The 20,554-nt window shown below is 35.6% G+C and overlaps 1 protein-coding gene across 7 annotated transcripts in view; it reads right to left on the bottom strand.

Moving 5' to 3' along the window:
- DMD (dystrophin) overlaps positions 1 to 20,554 on the bottom strand; it is a 979,946-nt gene that overhangs the window by 353,507 nt on the left and 605,885 nt on the right. For all 7 annotated transcript variants that reach the window (XM_059839939.1, XM_059839938.1, XM_059839941.1 and 4 more), the window contains one exon: positions 12,835 to 12,999. In XM_059839939.1, coding sequence (XP_059695922.1) covers positions 12,835 to 12,999 — 165 coding nt within the window. The remainder of the gene's footprint in view (positions 1 to 12,834; positions 13,000 to 20,554) is intronic.

Raw genomic sequence — 20,554 nt, forward strand, 5'->3', positions numbered from 1 at the left:
GAAAATTCTTATTACAGAGAATGGAAAGAATTAGTAAGCAAATGCTATTCAACTGAGCCTAGGCTTACATGGATGTATTGGGCTTAGCTGGGATGAACCTAACTTTGCTCACAGCAGCCTGGATGGCACAATGTTTTTTCATTTACAATGAAAACAGTGTTGATAACACAGGCATCTTTTAGCTGTTGCTGAGTAGCACTGACACAAACCCAAGAAATTCTGCTTCTCATGCTGCTCCACCAGCAAACAGGCTGGAGGTGTACAGCAAGCTGGGAGGGGACACAGGGGCAACAGCCAGCCCCAACTGACCAAAGGGACATCCCAGCCCACACAACCTAATGCTCAGCAATAAAGGCCGTGGGGAAGGATGAAAGGGGGACATCTGGAGCAAAAGAGCTTGTCTTTGCAAGTAACTGTTTCTTGTGAACGAGCCCAGCTTTCCTGGAGATAGCTGAACACCTCCCTGCCCTTGGGAACAGCTGAATGAATTCCTTCTTTGCTTTGCAAGATTTGTTTTACCTGTTAAACTGTCTTTATCTCAACCCCCCAGTCTTCTCATCTTTGCTCTTATGGTTCTTTTACCCATCCCACTAGGAAGGTAGGGATGGGAGGGGGGCAGGTGGTGAGCAAGCAGCTGTGTGGGGCTGAGCTGCCTGTCATCATTAACCCACAACAACTCTTTAGAAAGTATTCCCACCTGCCCTCCAAGCATCTTTAAATGCAAAATCTTTCCACAGAAAAGCACTGACTCTCTTAACAAGAGCATCTCACAAGAGTTAAGCTTTACAGCACTATACTTAATGTCAAAGCTGCCTTTACTTGGAAGTTTAACACAAAATCTGCAACAGGATTGAGTGATTTCCACATTATCACTAACTTTAGTGTGAGAAAGAACTAAGGTTAATTTAGGCATACATTTTTGTTTTAACCTAAATCAGCAAGTAAAAAATAAACCAATTTTTGCTCTAATATGGTCCAAAATAGTATCAGCCAAATCAAACATTCAAATATCTATCAGGTACAAAAACTTTGTATCATTTCCTATGTACAAAAAACTATGAAGACATACATTGTCTGTTTCTAATATTTATTACATAGCAATTCAAAGGAAATGAAACCAAAGCTAATAGGACCTTGTGCAGCTGTAAGTGTTCATTTGAATGAGCTCCTCTCCAGATTCCAGTATTTTAAATTGCTTGTGATCAGTAGAGAAAAAAAAATATAATCTTACAAAAGAATAGTAACTGTTTCATAAATAATATACTATTATCAAGAATATATCCAAGGCCTTTCAAGAACTGTGTTTTGAAGAGATAGAATATTTTCTGTTAAGAACAGAACATATGAAAAAGATAGTGAGAATGTTAGAAAACTGTTTTGTTGAGTAGGAGAGGAAATTTCCTATCTTAGAAAATATAACTACACTGAAGCAATCTACAGTTTTGGTAATAACTTCACTAGAGCCTTGGTAAACTGCCCTGTAATTTCTCTAAGTTTGCTTTTGTATTTATTTGTTCATTATATTAAGAACACCTTGAATAATACCTGAGCTGTTATCAGTAGTACAAGGAGGAAGCCAAAAGCCAAAGCTGAGGTACTAGCTCACTAACTTCTAACCAACTCACCCACACTTCTAAAAAGCTTATGCTTGCAACAATGAAATCACATCTTGATTTATTATCCATTATTTCCAATTAAAAAAATACTACTACACATCAAATACTTGATCACCTTTCAAAAATCTTTCACTTCCTGAGATGTTGGGACATAGTGATTGCAATCCATCCTTATGGCTGCAAAGTCTGTCAAAAATTAAATTTGAAAGGATCACTCATTGGGAAAGTTTTGCCATATTTTCACAAGCCACCTGCAGCTAATATTGTTAAATATTCTTGCAATTGGATTAGATTTCTTCAGAAGAGATTTGGACACACTGTTTAAAGGCTCAAAGCCCACAAGCAAAACATGGATTGGGTTGCTCCTTGAAGTCCCATAAGAAAATTTCAAGGAAGAGCCATAACTGATTTAGGCAGAGAATATCAAGATATAGGAATTTTAAATTCCATCATCAGAACTTTTCCCAGTTCAGCCTTTTGCCAAATCAGGCGTTGATGTCAGAATATGAGACAGATCTCTGAGGAACATATTCCTAACGTGCTCTTATAGCCAAACTACACTACCTCTTGTATTTAAAATGATTCCTTTAAGACTATGTTAGCAAAATGAAAAGGTGAAAGTAAAGTGTAAAAATCTGACTTATCTGGGCCTAGATTTTCAAGGAAAAACTGACGAATGATGACTGATGGAGGAAAACTACAGCAATGTCCATTCGGCATTTTCATTCTCTCCTGTGGAGTAATTTTCTTTTATTTACCTAGAATTTTTAGGTTTGCTACTCTTCAGCCTTGCTCTTCTCCTCTGTTCTAACTTAAGGTTGTCAAGTATATAATGAAGTGATTGGCAAGAGTTAACAGCCTTCTTATTGTCATTCAAAGTCATCAAGGACAAAAATCCAAATACAAGTTAGTTTTTAAAAATAAAGAGTTATTCACTTTTTGTGAAGGATGGTCAGTTTTTATCTGAAAATAAAATAAACTCATTATGCTATTAAAAATATATGACAAGTGACCACCACAGAGAGTAAACAGATATTCTAGACTCAGAAAGAGTTGAAAGCAGTACAAGCAAAAATCAAGGCTGTATTTGCCTTGGAAAAGGGCTCAAGTGTAGAGGAGCATGAGAGGAGTGAGTGATGACCCAGAGGTAAGGAGGGGAGTAAAAGGGTAAAGATTGAGAAACTGAGTAAGCAGGGAGAAAGGACCATTGAGATTGCAAGAGGATTTGGAGTAAAAGGTGGCTGGAAAATAAAAAGTGGTTTGTTATATTCTCTGGAGAAGATGATTTGAAAGGGTCAGCAGGGTTTTCAGTGAGCTAGCAGTAGAAACATTAATTTCTGCATTCTGCCAACTCACTTCCTATCCAGAAGTGTCATTTCTCCATCCATTCCTTAAATGGAACTTGCATTTCTGTCCATCTTTTCCATGTCCTCAACTTCTATAATAACCTAAATCTGTCAGAATTGTCCTGGAAAACTGTTTTCCAGGGGAAATATCAGTGCTGAAGACCAAAAAGAATTCCCAGAAAGTGCAGCTTTAACCTTTTCCTATGCTCAGAAGGAGGGATGATGACTCCTAAGGCTTTCAGCAGGTAGGAGGAGGAGGAGGAGCAGCCACTACCACCTCCCTCCCCTCTGTGCCCCTGTCCCCATAGCCTTCCTTCCATCCCACACATCCTGAGCTCTCCTGCAGAGGAAAGGAGCACCAGCTGCAGACATTTGTAGAACATGAAGGATGGGGTTGTCTCCTCAGGTTGGAATAGAGCAGCTTCAGTTCCTCTTTTAACAGCAGGGGAACTGGAATCAAGCAGAGCATCCCAGGCCATTTGGTCCTAAAAAGAGTAAATCATTGCAGTGGCAAAGAATTTGTGAAAGTATTAAATGTAAATGGACCCCATGTAAATGCATACAATGGTAATATTCAACTTATTAAAAGTCCAGAAATGCAAAAGAAGAAAATCTAAACACTGTTTTCTTGACGTGTCTCTTTACTACACTGTGCAGCTTGTTCAACCAGACAGAGAGGAATATGGAATAAGGCTGGGTAAATATCTGTATTTTAATTTCCTCATAAGAAGTTTTGTATGTACTTTCTACATTTGCTACCACTGACCAAAAAAAAAGAAAAAAAAATAAAGAAAAGAAAAAAAAAAGTCAGAGAAAAAAGAGCTTCTGTTTAATGTACACTTTGACCCAAACTAGTTAATGGACTTTTTCCATTAATTTAAGATTATTTCTACAATCTAAAAGTACTGATTTTAGGAATATAGTAGATAACTAAGAAGGTGAAATGGCATTTAAAATATAGAATGTATAAAATATAGAATTCATCCTTTGTTTTCTGGACTACACTAGACAAACGTCAAAATTAAAGTACACAAATCCTTGGCAAGTTTAGAGTATGTTCTAGGGCTCCTTTAGGCACTAAAATATTACTGTTCATTTTCTTCTGAAGTATTTTTGTTCTTTCAAAATTTTGTATTAGAAGTAGGAATTCAGTAAATAAAATTTCACTGCCTCAGAAACTTAGAGTGTTTTAGATGGAAAAAAAAATTTGAAAATGTTATTAAATGAAGATTGCTATCAGTAATAAAAGATATTAGAGGTATATATACTTCTTTTCTAGGTTATACTTCTTTTCTAGATATACTTATTTTCTAGGTTAACTTAGGTGTTTCTGGACTACACAACCAGAGAGCAAAAGAAAACAAGTTTCATTATGCTAATTGAGCAGGGCTGAAGAAATCTGTGAATTAAAATTTTTCAGAAGACTTCAACTGTTTGACTTCATAAAAATACTGATCCATAGATTTCAAACACCAAATAACAAAGTAAATAATCCACATTAATGGCTAAAATTTATGAGCAACTAAAATTATATAAGCATTAACCAATTTGTAAGCTTTTCTTAGCTTACTAGACAACATACTTTTCATTCTTTACATATTTGGGTTTCTAAAATTGCTTTTGGCTAATAGTATCTTGTTGACTACATCACAACATAATAAAGCAGCTTTACTAAGTACATATTAGAAAGAAGTTAGATTTTTTTTGGCTGTAAAAAAGCTTTTAACTCCCATTTAAAGTATTTTTCTAAAGTCTTAGCACACCACAAATGTCACATGGACTACATTTTAAAAGTGCAATCTGACTGTAACAGATTGCAAAATGTTAATTTTATCTTAGCCACACTTGCAGTAGGTTGTAATAAGAAAGCATTTACTTCTGGTATGTCTTATCCAGTCATTTTGGGTTTTATGTACTTAAGAAAACACTATTATTCCTACTCTGCTCTTCAAAATACAGCATGAATTTAACTATGCTTTTAAACTTTCTAGGATCTGTCCTATAAGCAAGACATCTGGGAATCTCTAATCAAAACTTTCAATGACTTGGGGTCCCGTCATATGCAGAATTGGGATATAACAGGACTATCAGGAAATAAATATTTAGAGGTAAAGAAAACTGGGATAAATCAAGACAAAAAGTTGGTTGGATTTTCTAAAGGTATTTTCTTATGCTGTCAACTAGAGCAGCATCACTTCCAAGATCCCCCTTTTTTCCTTGTAACTGAAGTAAACAAATCTCAACGAACAGCCAGTAAGATGATATAAAGGTCAGTATTTGCACAACTTCCTTGAGCCATAACTTTGGAGCTCCACAGATTGTTGATGCTGTAGGCAGAGCTATTTCAAAGTGTAAAGTATAGGTCTATATCCACATATTCAGAATAACTAATCCCTAAAAGGTTTAAGTATATTAAATCTGGATGACTGGATCAGAATAAACAGATTCAAAGTGCTCATGTCTGTCCTTAAATGTTCCATTAAAGAGACAACGAAGAAGTGACTATAACTTCCATTATAGCAACATTTGCCACCTTCTTAGACTTTGATTATCTGACTTTTCCAAAAAAAGCTTGTGATTAAAGATAACCACATTATTATCAGGACCAAAAAATAATTGCTTTGACCACTACAATAATTGTTTTTTGAACTAATACTAATAGTTTTTTGAACTAATACTAATTAGATACTCCACATTTTCTTTCTTGTCTGAATTAGAACAGTACTGATGGTAGACAAACAGGGTTTAGTAATTACTGTCTATTAATACAGTATTGGACCTCTCTCTAGTTTGGCAAACAAAGCACTGACAGAAAGATGGAGTTAAATAAAATCAGTTGAGGAAAAATGTGCAGGATTTTACCTCAGCCATTGAAGCAATTTAGCAGGAGATGTGGATGACTGTTCATATGTGGAAATTAGAAACAGTCTTGGTTGGTTTGGTTTAATCTGGGATTTTTAAATTATTAGTTTTGAGAGAGATGTGTTGCAGTTCAAGCAGAAAATAAGCCAGAAAATGGAAAGGATGACTTTATAAAGCAGGTCTGACTGGATGACCAGAGCAGTATCTTCTGACCTTTCACTGAACCAGCTATACGAATGCTATACATATCTCAGAGACAACAAATTTTTGACTGCTCAAAGTCAGCTGCAGGGTTGCCATACTGCATGGAGGAGTTGTAACTGTTTCTGTATAAATATTTCATATAATATCTTAATAGCCCAGCAATATTTGTGGGCTTGTTTTAGGGGCTCTTTTTAATATTAACATTTTTTGGAAAAAACAAACAAACAAACAAAAACCTGGAAAATGTTTGTCAGTGATGTCTAGGTTAAAAAGGAAGGTTGAAACCATCCTATTAAAAGTTTGTAGAAGTCCACACTTCAGTAATTGCTACACAGCTTTCTCTGGTGTTAAATCTACTATGTCCTGCTGTTAGATGGATATCCCACACATTTCTAGGCCAAAATACCACCAAAGTACCATGGGAAATGTATATCAAAATACTATGAAATTGCCACAGACTTGAAAGAAGCAAGGCTACCCTCAGAGAGCCCAAGAAGCAAGGAAAAATTTGAGATAGTGCTGTTAGACACAGGAACCAGGCAGATCTAAAAATGCTAAATAAAACTTCCTCATGTCAAAATTACTTCACTGACAGACAGTATTTCATATCACCCGTGTTATCCTGCAGGGCTTCAGCTTTACACTGAGGGGATATGGTTGCATTAAGAGTTGAAAAGTAGACATCACTTCCTAGGACTCAGGTTTACTTATATGAATAAAGATTGAGGCAATATAACCAGCAAAACCATGGTATTTTAATGTGCAGGAGTTAGAAAATGCACATCTTTAGCTGTGGATTTTCTACTGACAGAGGAAGAAAAATAGCTAAGAAAAATAAAGTTGATCAACATAAATTGAAAGCAGGACCAGGAAAATCAAGGCATTACATAGTCAATAGTATTGAAAGAAGTTACTGATTGATAAAAATGTACCAGCGTGTAAAAAACAATGACATAGTAAGGGCTGAGCTTCAGCATGCCATTGGTGAAAGGTTCTCCTGCCATGGCTGCATCCACTGACTGTGGCTGTAACACCCACAGATTAGACACCAATGCTGGCAGAAGCTGTATTGTAAACAGAGCTGCTCTCTTCGCTACTCCAATATTTTTCCATGCCGTAATGCAAACAACTGTTGTACTATTTCCTTGGCACCAGTTCGTAAAATTGGAAATTCATGATGATACATCTAAGTTTGTGAAGTATGAATACTAAATCATGCAAAATAGCTATCAGAATGAGGGTAAACCCAGGTCAAAGAACAAACCCAGACAGAGTCATTCTGTAAAGCTTGGGAAACCAGAGTTATAAAAGACACAATATGAAATATATTCTACATGCATGAGAAGTTGGTACACTGCAGACCTGGAAGTGTTCCAGTGCTCACAAGTAGCAGAGGAGTCAAGACTCTCTTATAGATGTATATTTCATTCTTCCCCCACGCATATATATAAGTATTTCACAGGTGTTGGCTACATATAATGCTATTATTGGAAATGATTACGTCAATGTGGAAAAAAAAAAATTCAACAAAAAGAACAAAGATCTATCCTAATACTTTACATTTGTAGCCTGCAAATATGCATTTCAATGTTGATTTATTTGGATAGTTTCTTAAATTAAAAAAAAATATATTTGACAGTTAATAGAAGAATAATGTAATTAAGGATGAAAATAATGAGTGAAACAAACACTAGTACAGAGGCTTTCTACATCCTGAGAATGAAGAATACTTTCTCTGCTCTTGCTCAATACATACATTTCTTATGTATTGAGAAATGAGTTATTAAAGCTCAAGTGTGATTTTTGACACCACTGCTAAAAATCATCTTAACTGAGGATGTGGGTCATAATTGTGGCACTACAGCCTCTAAACTGTGGCCAAGAAAATTATGAAGACTAATCATAATGGCATAAAATATATTAGAGTTTACTGAGCCATATTGTAATTCTTTGAGGTAAGTGTAGAGTTATGTTAGCAGAATGAGCTGAAAGGAAAAAAAAAATCAGCAGGAGATATATTTTATAGTAAATGTTGTTACAAAGTACATTATGCTTTCTGGGACTGGATATCTAAAAAGTTTGTTTCTACAATTTAATAATATTCACATTTTTCTTAACATTTTTGCTGCTTTTAAAACTGACATTTGTACACACTTTAGAAGCTAAGATGTTGCCCAAAACCTCAAATGACAGAACGTTCCAGGGATTGTAGGAGTGCAAAGTCACCTGGCATGTACCTTGGTCACCACAAGGTCTTACTTCCCATGGTTGACCAAGGAACATGCTGGACTTGTCCAATCTCTTTATGTCGGCATCTTCTAGTCTGTTTTCTAATTGCCTTACTGTGAAGTAGGAATGAGCCTCTCTGTCTATGTACGTTTTTACTAAACTTGGCATTCAAGTGTAGGAAGCAACAGGTGTTAAGCACCTGGAACCATGAACTATTTAGCCAACGAACATAATTTCCTTTGGCTGCAAGAGTCTTTAAATAGCAAAAAGTTTTAAATGAACTTGGGGCTCCCAAGTCCCATTGAGATGCCCATGGTGAAGGAAGACCAACAGCACACCCATGTTGGATCCATGGGTGGTCCTATCTTCTGCTCAACCCATCTCTGTCTCTTCCTCCTGCTCACTTTCTCCCTCCCCTCTCTTTTCTATTTCCTTCTATCTCTCTACCTCACCTTTTATAGTTAAATAAAATTTGTAGTTTTGACTTCAGCATATGATCCTGTTTGCACCCTAATGGGTGGAGGGATCATATGCTGAAGAGTATGGGTAGAGGCATCTCAATCTTAACTTCTCTTATTTTCGTATAACTAATTTTCATCCTTCCCTGATTTTTTATGTGGTGACAGAAATAATGAACTAAAAAGGGAGATGGCTATGCCCAAATTATTCAGCATAACTAACCACACCATTAAATTATGAGCTTTGCTTCCAGTATAGGACAAACTGCAAAGGCAATGCCCATGCATGGCCGGGGATTAGCACCAGCCACACATGCAGCAACAGGAACTTTGGATGCAACTGTGTTCTTGGGGGAGTGGGGATTATTGCTGAAGGGATGCAAGCTGTGCTGCACCAGTCAACCTCCAGGCCAATAAATGGTCCTGGGAACTTCATATTTACTAACAGAGATGTATTTTTAAGAGCTACAGGAAAGATTTAAATTGCTTTACCTGTCGCCAAGCCCAATTATGTACTGTGTCTCCAAAGTCTTTGTCAAATTCTCTGTAACAACATGTAATAATTTTGCCTTTGGTTGCACCTTTTTTACTCTTATACAATTACTTTTGTGCCACCATTAAAAGTTAACACTGCTAGAGATTTTATTTAAGTTTTCTTCTAAGTAAATTTAAGGAACTTCTCATCTCTTTTAAATTGCTGATTTTTGCAGGTGGAAAAAAGTTATGAATTTTTAAACTGGTATTAATTCAGAGAAATTAAAAGTTATCAGTGTGAGTTGTGATAGTGAAATTTCCAGATATTCTCCTTTATGTACTTATTATGCATGTATTATATAGATCAACATTATTTAAAAGGTTAAATCAGATTATCTGATAAGGACCTGCATTTATTATACCCCTTGATTAAAGGAAGAAAATTCAATGATAGTTATAAGATTATAGTTGCATGTAAGAAGCAAAGGTTGATATGGTTTTGAGAGAAAGAAATCACTGTATTTTGGAAAATTCTTTCAGAATATTGATAATTGGTATTTTAGATGCACTTTTGTATCAATTTTGAATTTCAGCTACCACAAATCTCTGTAATTGAAATTTGCTAAACATAAGTAAAAATGCAGGAAACTTGCTTTAAAATAAGCATATTACTTCAACATAATATTGCTAACAAGGTAAAGACACACCAGACATGCATTTAAAATCAACACATATCCATGTTCTCTCTCTCTTCTACCTATCCAACCCTACATGTTCTTATAATTTATTTCAACCTGCTTCTGAGGTCAGAAAATTTCCAAAACTGAATATTTTGTGTCTTTTAGAAATTAGAAACCTTACAATACTTAAAGTTTATATGTACTCATGCAAATTTTGGAACTATTTTTCTGAAAAAACAACTTAGAAAACCAAAGAATTGGGAGAGGACTTAATGGCTGAGGAGAAAGGACAACTTTACCTTGCAGGCTTAGTAAGAGTATGAAGAACACTGACAGAAATTTTATAGAAGACAATGTCTCAAAGGAAATTAAAATTAAAATTTGCAAGCCATTACAACAAATCCTATAATCAAAATAGTCTGTTTTTCCTGAGGACTTACATAAACCTGGTCTTTTCCACTTCAGTGCTATATTTACAAGTGTGATGGCCAGTTTTAAACTTCTGCTTCATAGATTCCAAGCTTTTAGAATGTCCAAAAAGATTATTTGTAAAATTTTTTATCCAGTTTCTTTTCTAAAAATATTATGACTATGTTCTTCATTCTACTAGGTGATCATAAGTGTCACCCTTGTTTCTGAGAAAAGGAGTTATGAAATCCTATAGAAGATACCTCAGTGTTCTTTGGATATTGGATATTGGCATTAAAAGGCATGTAGAATAAATGTTGAATATTTATACAGCATCTGGGAATTCCAGAGCAAAAGACACATCCATTGCATAGGTAGGAAACACACACTTACTTTTTTAAAGGTACACATTAACCATAGCAATTTAAATTAATAAAAATTGTGATTAGGATAGCAATTTAAAAATACACATAAATATAAACATTTCATCATTTATTTGAGAGGGTTATCATTTATTTGAGAGGTTTGACCCAGTGTAGGGCAGACAGCATGTTAGCATGGGTCTGAGTGTTTGAAGTTGAACACTGTCATTAATAGGCTGCTTTCCTGAAATATATCTTCTCATTCTTATTCTCATGAGTTTTGTAGTTATTAATGGTCTTACTCTGCTAAATCTTAAAAAAAAGGTTCTGAGGACATAATCTGCCTTCAGAGATAACTAATAAAGTGCCTTAAATGTAAAAGTTTCTCTCTGTCAAAAGAAACCTACACTCTGAATAAACCTAATTCAACATCTTAAAGAAGTGGAATCTATGGCTTTTAAAAGCAATCCACATAGATAACATGCAGATAAGAAGCAAATACACTTCATATGATTTCAGTCCTTATAATAGTAGTAGTCCTTGTAATCCTTAAAGTCCTTATAATCACAGCTAATTTGTCTACAACAAAACTATTAAACCATTAAAAAAGTGATATAAAGGAAAAAAAAAGGGATAAGAAGGAAACTGATATAAATTTATCTGTGAAAGAAATTTGGTGGAGTCTTTCACAGAGAGAAAGGGTATTTGAGTTTCTTTGGAGCTCTTCATTGTTCCCCCACCTATCAGGGCATACATGACTTCCTCCCTCCATTTTAGGACTACAGAATTTTTTTTTTGTCTTTTTTTTTCCTGTTCTTTCAACCATTTTTCAGAAATATTCTAGTCACATCACCACAAGATGGAAGAGCCAAGCAGAACATTTCACTCACAATAAGTATGGAATACTATAGTCCTATATTTTGTAGAAATTTAGCCCTATTTTCATTTTACACAAAATTCAATGGTGGAATCATTCTAGAAATACAGGAACAAAATAGAAAAATATTTGAATCACCTAAAATTTCTGTTAAACTACACGAGATAAGGAGTTCGTTTTCTTGAAATCAAAATTCCATCAGTCATTCAGTACATACAATGACATTTGCAAAAAGCTACACTAATTTCATCCTTTAGAAAGGGAACAAATGCTATTGCTGAACTCATTCTGTCAATTATGGAACTGCAACAGGACTTGAGATTCAGTGTTTTATATAATGTGATTGCATGGCTTAAAAAGTGCTTGGGCATTAAACCAACTCCTTAGCAGAAACTAAGTTAAAGTAAACTTAAACATGCTCTGCAAAACCATGCATCTTCAGGAGCAGGTATGATTCCATTTTTTGCAAGACAAGAAAATTTTCAATGTTTATATTTTTTTCATTTTCCACTGAAAATTGCACCATCAAATTGATACAAAAATACCCTCAGTGTCTTCTGTTTAATCTTCACCTATATGAACAAGATGCTGAGCTACTATATAACCTCAGAGATTTTGATGATATATTGTTCTTTAAATATTTCCTCAGTTTATTTGAAGACCATGTATGCATAGAAAAAGAGCAAGGCCAAAAGATCTAAGTGTACACCCAGCAGGACAGTTGATTCTAGACCGTTTTTTTCAGCCTTAATTCCTCTAGCCTAAGTCAATCCATACAAAGCCATTTTTTTAATACTTAAATAAATATCAAAGATCATATTTCAAATATTTTTCTCACAGTTATTAGATAATCTCCTTTATTGATTCTGGAGTGTTATCTGTGCAGTTAAATATCTTTCTTTGCAATATCAGAACTGCATAATGGTCCTAAATGTTCTGATTTTCATATAGTCATAATAGCTTTAATGAAATGGCTTTAATGGTTCAACACTGATTTAAGGAATTTTAGTTCACTTTAAATTAAATTTGATGCATTGACTTTTGGGGCTATTTTTTCATGTACCTAATATGGCAAAAATAATAGATGATGCATCCTCATACATCCCCTTGGAACCATTAGTTCTAATCACCCTCTCACTAGAAACCATTCAGCAGAAAAGAATAAAAGGTTTCCTTAATTCACAGAGTTTTGAACTTCTGGGAACTATTGCAGACATCTGCCTCCAAGTTACATCATTAATAAACACTATACACTGATACAACTGAATTTTTGACCACTAAGTACTCCAATGCTTTTTTAAATTGGAGGAAAATTTACCTTAATATCAAAGGCTCCTGGCTGACCCACTTTGTTGTAAAGCTCTAGCTGGTTCTTGACAGGTGTTACCCACAATATCACCTGATTTAGTTGTTGATCAAGTTCAACAAAATCCTTCAGAAGAATCTCTATTTCTTTCTGTTTTTCTGGAAGATCTTTGGACACCTGAAAAAACACCAGAAGCCATTATATTAGTGAAAAAACCATAAACAAACTACAAACAATTTAAGACTACACATATATACATTTATATAAAAAGTTAAAATACAAGCTTTATATACTTGAAGAAGAGAAAGAGAGGGTAGACCCAACAATAAAATTATTATGGCAGGTATCTTGCAATTCAGTTGAAACACACTCTGTCCTAAAAAAACCCAGCAAAAACCCACAACACACATAAAAAAACTAAAATAAAATGTTTAAAAAATCAAACCTTACCATAAGGCTTTTCAGTATTTTTAGTAAAAAAAATGTTTCAGTATGGTAATTTTTTAAATTTTTTAATCAGGAAAAAAATATTGAAAACTTGACATTGATCACTTGAATTATAGCTAACCTTTCTTGACATCTTAAATGTAGATATTTATATGCATGTTTTCTTATAAGGTGTCTAGAGTTGCCAACTGGATCCATAGATGCATAAGCAGATGCACACAGTGAAGAAAAAGAATGAAGAAATATATCATCAATTCAGATCCGGCGACTTGGTTCTCTGATTTGTATTCAAAGCAGTCAGATTTTTAACTAAGCACATTCTTCTACGCCAACAATATTAGAAATTAAGAATCAGTGAATGGCACAGTTCAAATTCATCTCTGAAGCACTTGGAGTAAATGTAGGAACAGGCTGGCAATAAATAAGCCAACACAAAGCTCCATGCTGTCCTTCTCAGACTGTTTTCTACAGCTAGAGAGGTGAGGTGTCACAACTCTACACCATGGGCAACATTGCAAACACACCCTAGGGGAGAAACCATCTGTACTTTCCAAAGAAAAAAAAGGAGCAAATATAGGGCATGGGCAGATACAGAACGGTAGTGGTTCATCAGTAAAATCAGCCAAGAAACGTGGCTGGCTTTCCATATCATGAAAAGTAAGGTTTCCTAATGTTCATTTTTAAAAGCATATTTTTTACCAAAGTGACCCTTTTAAAAGTGGCAAAGCAAGAGATCCCTGTGACACACAATATAAAATACATCCCCTGTAAAGTTAAGCAGCTTTAATGGTAGCACTACTATCATATTGCCCAGCTACAGAAGTATTAGTGCCGTGTATTTTTAATCCCTGAAATTTTTCAGAAGACAATAAATCCAAACTCAGAGTCATGTAAGCAATGAGTGATACTAAAACCAAACCACCAGCTGCTGGGAGACCACAAGGAACACAACGGTCTCATGACTTGTACGTTTCTTTGAAAATTTGGTGTGAGAGTATTGATTTGTAGGTACTAAAATAATCCCTCTACCTAATCCCTGCATGTGATTTTTAAGACTGTATGTAAGGTGTATTTGTAATTCAAGAAGTTGGTTTGCCATATATTACATTGTCTCCATTGTTCGTTATAAACACCTCCTAACATCCTATTTAATGAAGACTGATTCATGAAACAAATTACTTTTACTATCTTCATTTCAAAATACAATTTAAAAATATGATTTATTATATATATAATATATCATTTAAAAATCTGTTTTTCCAGAATGGCCCCAGAAAAGAAAGAAAACAATTAAAAATGCATTCATTTCCCTTATGTGTTAACTCAAAATTTATGCAGACCTTGGCCTAATTTCATACAAGACTGGTTTCATCTTTCTTACAACTTTTGAATGTTAATCTCTAATGTTTACTAGCTTTAATGTTAGTGTAAATAAGTTCCATAGAAATACAACTGAAAGCAAATAGGTAATCATAGGCAGATAAAAATCCAAGCTGACTTCTTAAGATCTGAAATTTAAATTAATCTGCTTCCAATCAATATTAATCAAGTATTTTAGGTGTAATAAAGGAGAGAGAAACAAAAATTTGTAGAGGAGAGGAAGAGAAAGGGGGAAGTAACCAATTATATACTAAGGTATAGTCCATCCAGAGGAGCAGTAGATGAATAATTAAGTATTGGTAACAGGCTGTACTTCAGCCACTGTTTTCAAAACATTTATTGATCCCACCTATGATGAGAGGTAAACTGTAATTTCAATAAATGCAGCCTTTTCTTGCAACTTGTCTCCTGCTTTAAAAGTATAGCACAAATAAAGGATTATAATGTTTTTAATATAAAAATAATCTTTTGATCAGTTAATTATATATGGTAGTGTCATCTAATTTTACCACAGAGATAAAAAGAACAACAGCAAGTAAATAAAAAACTTTCACCAACTCAGGTCAGGGCTACAGGTAAGTGTTTAACAAGGCAATTCCTTGTAAAATCCAAGTAATGTGTCACATGTCATTGTGTGGGAATCAGAGCCTTAGATTCTGGTTATCAGGATTTCATTTGCCAGCTCATTGTGGTTTGTTTGGGGTTTTTTGTAAGCTCTGGCATAAAGCTGTCAAGCTGGCTAATCAAATTAGAGCCTGATGAGTTTAAGGTAATTACAAGTCTGCCTATCAAGCCAAGGTACTGTTGCAGACTGTCTCCTGGGGGACAGCTTGTTTCCTGAGCTAATTCTGCAGCTCACCAGAAGCATAAATTGGAAAACCTCCAAGGAGTAATGGACATGGACACGATGACTGGCTGTTCAGATTTATGCCCTTTCTGTGGCAGAGGATACATGTGGAGATGGGGCCCTCCAGAATCTTCCCTACTGTTTTACTCACAGTCCTTCCAGCCTGCTCTTCACAGCTCCAGGAGATGCACCCCTCAGGTGGGATTCCAGTGCTGGTGGGAGCTATAAAAGTCCCACAGCTGTTGTTTCTGGGCTTTCTGAATGAGTTGGTAGAAGGTCTTGGATGCCTCCAGGGAGGAATGAGCCGCAGCTAGTGTCCCACTTTAATACTCTCTTTTAAGTTTTTGCTTTGGGCCCCATCCTCCTTTTATTCACTTGTTGTCTTGGGGTAACGATCCAGTGTTTACTTACTTTCATTACCTTTGGTATCTTATGTCTTTCCTTCCTATTTAAGAAAGAGTGCTAAGTTTTATCAGATGATGGCTGAAGTTCTCTTCTAAGAGTGACAACCAATAGGAACAGTGGCCATAATGCAAAACCAGCAGCAGAGTGAAAACAGGGCCAACATGAAATGCTTTCCCCTGGGTCTGCCTAGGACTGACACAGGCCAGATGAAGCTGTGCTACAAACTGGCAAGGAAGACAGGGCGCAAATAAAAACATGAATTGAATAAAAGTAACTTCAATTGGAACATCTTTCTAAAAATCTGGGTTATCCCTTTCAGTACAAATTAAACATTTTCAACTTTGCCTTATTTCACAACAGATGAACACTGACAATACCCCTTGGTTTGCAACCAAAGATGTGAAATAAATTTGCAAGTGGAAACACCAAAAGTATGGATTATACTTTCAAAGAAAACAAATCCGAGTTCAACATCAAAGGACAATATAATTTCAATGTTATGTGTCAAAACATCATTGATCTCAAAGCATGTGGTACATCTAAAATTTTGTACTTTAGTTCAAGTGCTAATCAAGTAAGATTAATTGGAAGCTTAGTGGTAGAATAATGGAAAAGATTTAAGCTCTAAACGGTGAAACAGCAGAAGAGCTTAATTTTACCAACTGACATTGGTCTTCAAAATATTCAATTTTATTCTGACCTGAAAATATCAGACCATTTTCCACATATTAAGTTTTACTTATTCTAAATTTTGCTCTTTTCATTAAAACACACATACACAAAAAAATCACAAAAAACTGCCAGCACAAAAAATCTCTTAAAACATGAGAATTTCTGAAATTTGAATAATTGCATGCTTTAAAAACCTAGGTCTTTTTCTGAGTATTTTAATTTCTTCTCCTTATGAATTTTAAAATTACTTGCATTTCTTGCTTCTGTTCCATCTGAACCTGGTGTCTTGTATGATTTTACCCCACAAGGGTCCTAAACAACACAGTACTATGCTGATTCTATCCCTACCCTAAACTGATTACTTTGGTGCAAAACCTTACCTAAGCTCATATTGGCAGTTTAGATCTCCTTGATAATTTCCCTTGCTCCAATTTTCCTCTGCTATTTCTCACATGAGCTTTAGATTGTTATTTTTTCAGTTTACACACAGTTGTGTGCATGCAGTATAGGAAGAATTAGAGCTCTGCAGATGGAAAGGAATATCAGTTCTTATGATAACAGACAGGGAGAAAGGATTTTTATAAAGTATGTCACCTGATGTAAAATCATATTCTGTTTTCCCATTGTGTTTAATTCTTATGAATATCCAGAAAGCAGATTCAATTAACGCAGTATCAATTAAAATAATGGTTGTAGGGTTACAGCTCAATCTTTTAACTCAAGAACAATGCTCAAAATGAAAAAGTTGAAATTAATTAGGTAGAGACAGTAAGTAACAAATATCAAATAGGAATAGTTTTGCAGAAGTCAGAAATGCTATTGCAAATTAATTAACTTGATGAGCTATATTACTAGTAAGGCATCATTATATTTAAAAGTAAGGAAAGCCACTGAAATGACTTGGACATATTATACTTAGAGTGACTGAGGCCTGATTTCAAACATCACTTCTCTCACACAAATCAACCTCTTTCTCTGTTTATCTGAAATGACTAAAGAGAAAATAATGCAGTTATTACCCAGACATTTGAGAATATAGAAGAGGACATGCATCTCTCCAACATGTAATTTTTCAAAAAAGAATATGAAGAATTTTTTCAGTGGTAAGTGGAGAGCAAAGAAATCCCAAATCCTGTCATTTTAACAGCAGTGAAAATATGCCAGTTTCTTCCTTCAATACTAAAGTACCCCTTTTTCTTGCTAGCTGCCTCACCAAACTCAAAGAGGACAACACTTATAAACAGACATTATTTTGATGAATCAGAGAGTGGATTAAAATTTAGCTATCCTGATATGCATAACAAGATAAGCTGCAAAAACAGGAGCAAAAGTATGTTGTGGGACATCTGTGAAGACTTTCAAAAATGTTATTTTTGTATGGCCCCCTTGGGAGGGTCACTTAGATACACAAAGCACTTCATGAAAATAGGCTTCAAATATATGATAACTGATAGTGTCAGATTTTAAAAAAAACAGAATTGCTTGCATAGAGAAAAATGAAGTATTCTCTATGAAAAACTGAGGAAGCTTTCTGTATGAATTTATTTTCTTACTAAATGTAAATCAAGCAGCAGCTTCTTCTTAACCATTCAATTTCTGAAAAAAATGCAAGTATTAGGAAAAGAAGCAACAGTGACTGACTACATTGCAATCAGCTCAGTGCATAACTGGACTGGAAGCAGGTTTGATATCATCCAAGGGAGGACTTGAATAATAAAGTAATAACTGAAGTCATAACAACTATTAAATGCAAACTTCAATCCAGATTTATTGATAAATCATAACTGACACTTCCATAGCACTTGTGAGATGATTACATGAAACAGAAATTCTTACAGCCACTGTTCAGAAAGTTTGATCTGCTCAAAATCACCATCCCTAGAGCATGTACTAAAGAATGATTTAAAATGGAAGAAGGAAAAGTTGATTTATATGCATGCATGATGGTTTTTCTTCATGAAAAACCATCAGAGTACAAAAGAGTTTCATATAAGTTCAGTTTAGGATGCAATTTAGTTAATTAACTGAGCCATTTGCATTAGCAAACTCAGTATTGACTTTAAAACAAAATCCATGTAATTCCTTTAAACTCATGAATATTTATGAGCCATAGTGTCTCTGACAAAGTTGGAGTAAAGATTTTATTATTAGAGGAAGATTAAAGCAGGCTACTAAAAACATGTATAGAAGAATTTATTTGCTAAATATAGAAGAGTTTTATTTGCTTTTTATCTACCATTTCATTTTGCCTTGCAAGGCTCCCAGGATCTGACCTTGGCAGGTGTTTATTTGGTCTTGTTTTTTCAAAAACTTCTCAATGGAATATTTGTAATATTCTCTACTTTCATTTTTATTAAAAATTTTTTATTTCCCCATGAATGCAGAAAACTAAAGCAGTCCAAAAAACCAATGCCCCAAACAATTTTCTGCTTCATCTGGCTGCCTAGATTTTTAAAAAGCAAACATATTCCCCCACCCCAAAGACTTGCTTTGTTTTTCTTCCATGGTAATATGATCATACATATCACAGTCTTCTGAATATCTTTATTTTTATAGGTAATACTTGTAACTAATTGTCATTCATTCTGCTCTCCACTCTCAGAAATTCTCCTTTATCAAGGACATTTTTGAGCACAAGTCCCTCCACCTTAAATCTCTGCTAAATAATCTACTCCAGGAATATCTTTTTTTTATCTTTTATTCTTACTCAGTTCCTGAAATCCAAAAGCAGCCACAAAGGCTTTAGAGTCTAGCTCTTTCAGTAATTCTTAATGAAGGATATTCTGACAGGAAAATTATTTAAAAATAAATGCAATATGCCCTAAAGGTCCTTTCCCTGGTTTACAGCAGAAAGTACTATATATATCCCTCAGGCTATACACAGTTCTGGGAGGGACTGCAGTGGTTAATGACTAAAATTTAGGATTTTGCCCATTAAGGCAAAATTGTATAAAGAAACTGCGACCACCAAAGCCCACTGCCCACGTGAATGTGCTTCCTGATGGGACTCTGAGCTAAGCCACCCGATGGGAACTGGAGGTAAGATAAAGGTGGTACTATTGTCCAGTTATCTCAGGTCTAGGGAGAGGTAAACAAGGCTGGGGGGAGAAGAATATATCCACAAAGAAAGCTGAACTCAGCAGTTGTGCTGAGAATCAGCTCTGGATCGGTTTGGTGTGGGAGGACGAGAGTTTTTGGGTGTGTGACAAGACTCTATCTTCTCTCACACAAACTGGCTCAGTTGTAAGAGAAGATGGACCCCAAGCAGGCCACATACATGGGACATTCATGTGAGAGGCAGCTGAGGAAGTGTCATAAACCAACAAGGAAGCCCAAAGTGTCCCCCATGTTCATTTCTAAGGCCTTGCACCAGAGGACTGCATGTGAGGCAAAGTGACTCAACAGGTCTGGAGTCTGTTGCAAGAGACTTCTCCCCTGGGGGAGGTACCTGAGCATTCCACCTGGCCTGAACATATATTAGTCCACTGAACACTATGTTTTTTGGGACCCTCACCACTGAGACCAGAAGAAAAGGGTCAACAGGAGTCATGAGGAAGTTGAAACTGCAGTGAGGTCTGCCCTCAGTCTCCTCCAGGCTGAACAGAACAAGTGCCCTCAGCTGCTCCTCACACAGCTTCACCTCCAGACACTTCACCATCCTCGCTGCCCTCCTTTAGATGCTCTCTAACAGCTGAATGCCTTTTATATAGTGTGGCACCCAAAACTGACCCCAGCACTTAAGGTGAGGCTGCCCCAGAGCAGAGCAGGACAATCCCCTCCCTTGCCCAGCTGGCTGTGCTGTCCCTGATGCCCCCAGGACAGGGATGTCCTTCCTGGCTGCCAGGGCCCTGCTGGCTCACATCCAGCTTTCCATCAACCAGGAACTCCAGGTCCATTCTCACAATAATGCTTTCCAGCATCCCATTCCTCAGTCAGTCTGTACATCCAGGGTTGAGGAAAAGTTTACCTTTATTTTAAAGC

The sequence above is a fragment of the Haemorhous mexicanus genome, chromosome 2 (assembly GCF_027477595.1).
Source record: "Haemorhous mexicanus isolate bHaeMex1 chromosome 2, bHaeMex1.pri, whole genome shotgun sequence".
NCBI classification, from domain to species: Eukaryota; Metazoa; Chordata; class Aves; order Passeriformes; family Fringillidae; genus Haemorhous; species Haemorhous mexicanus.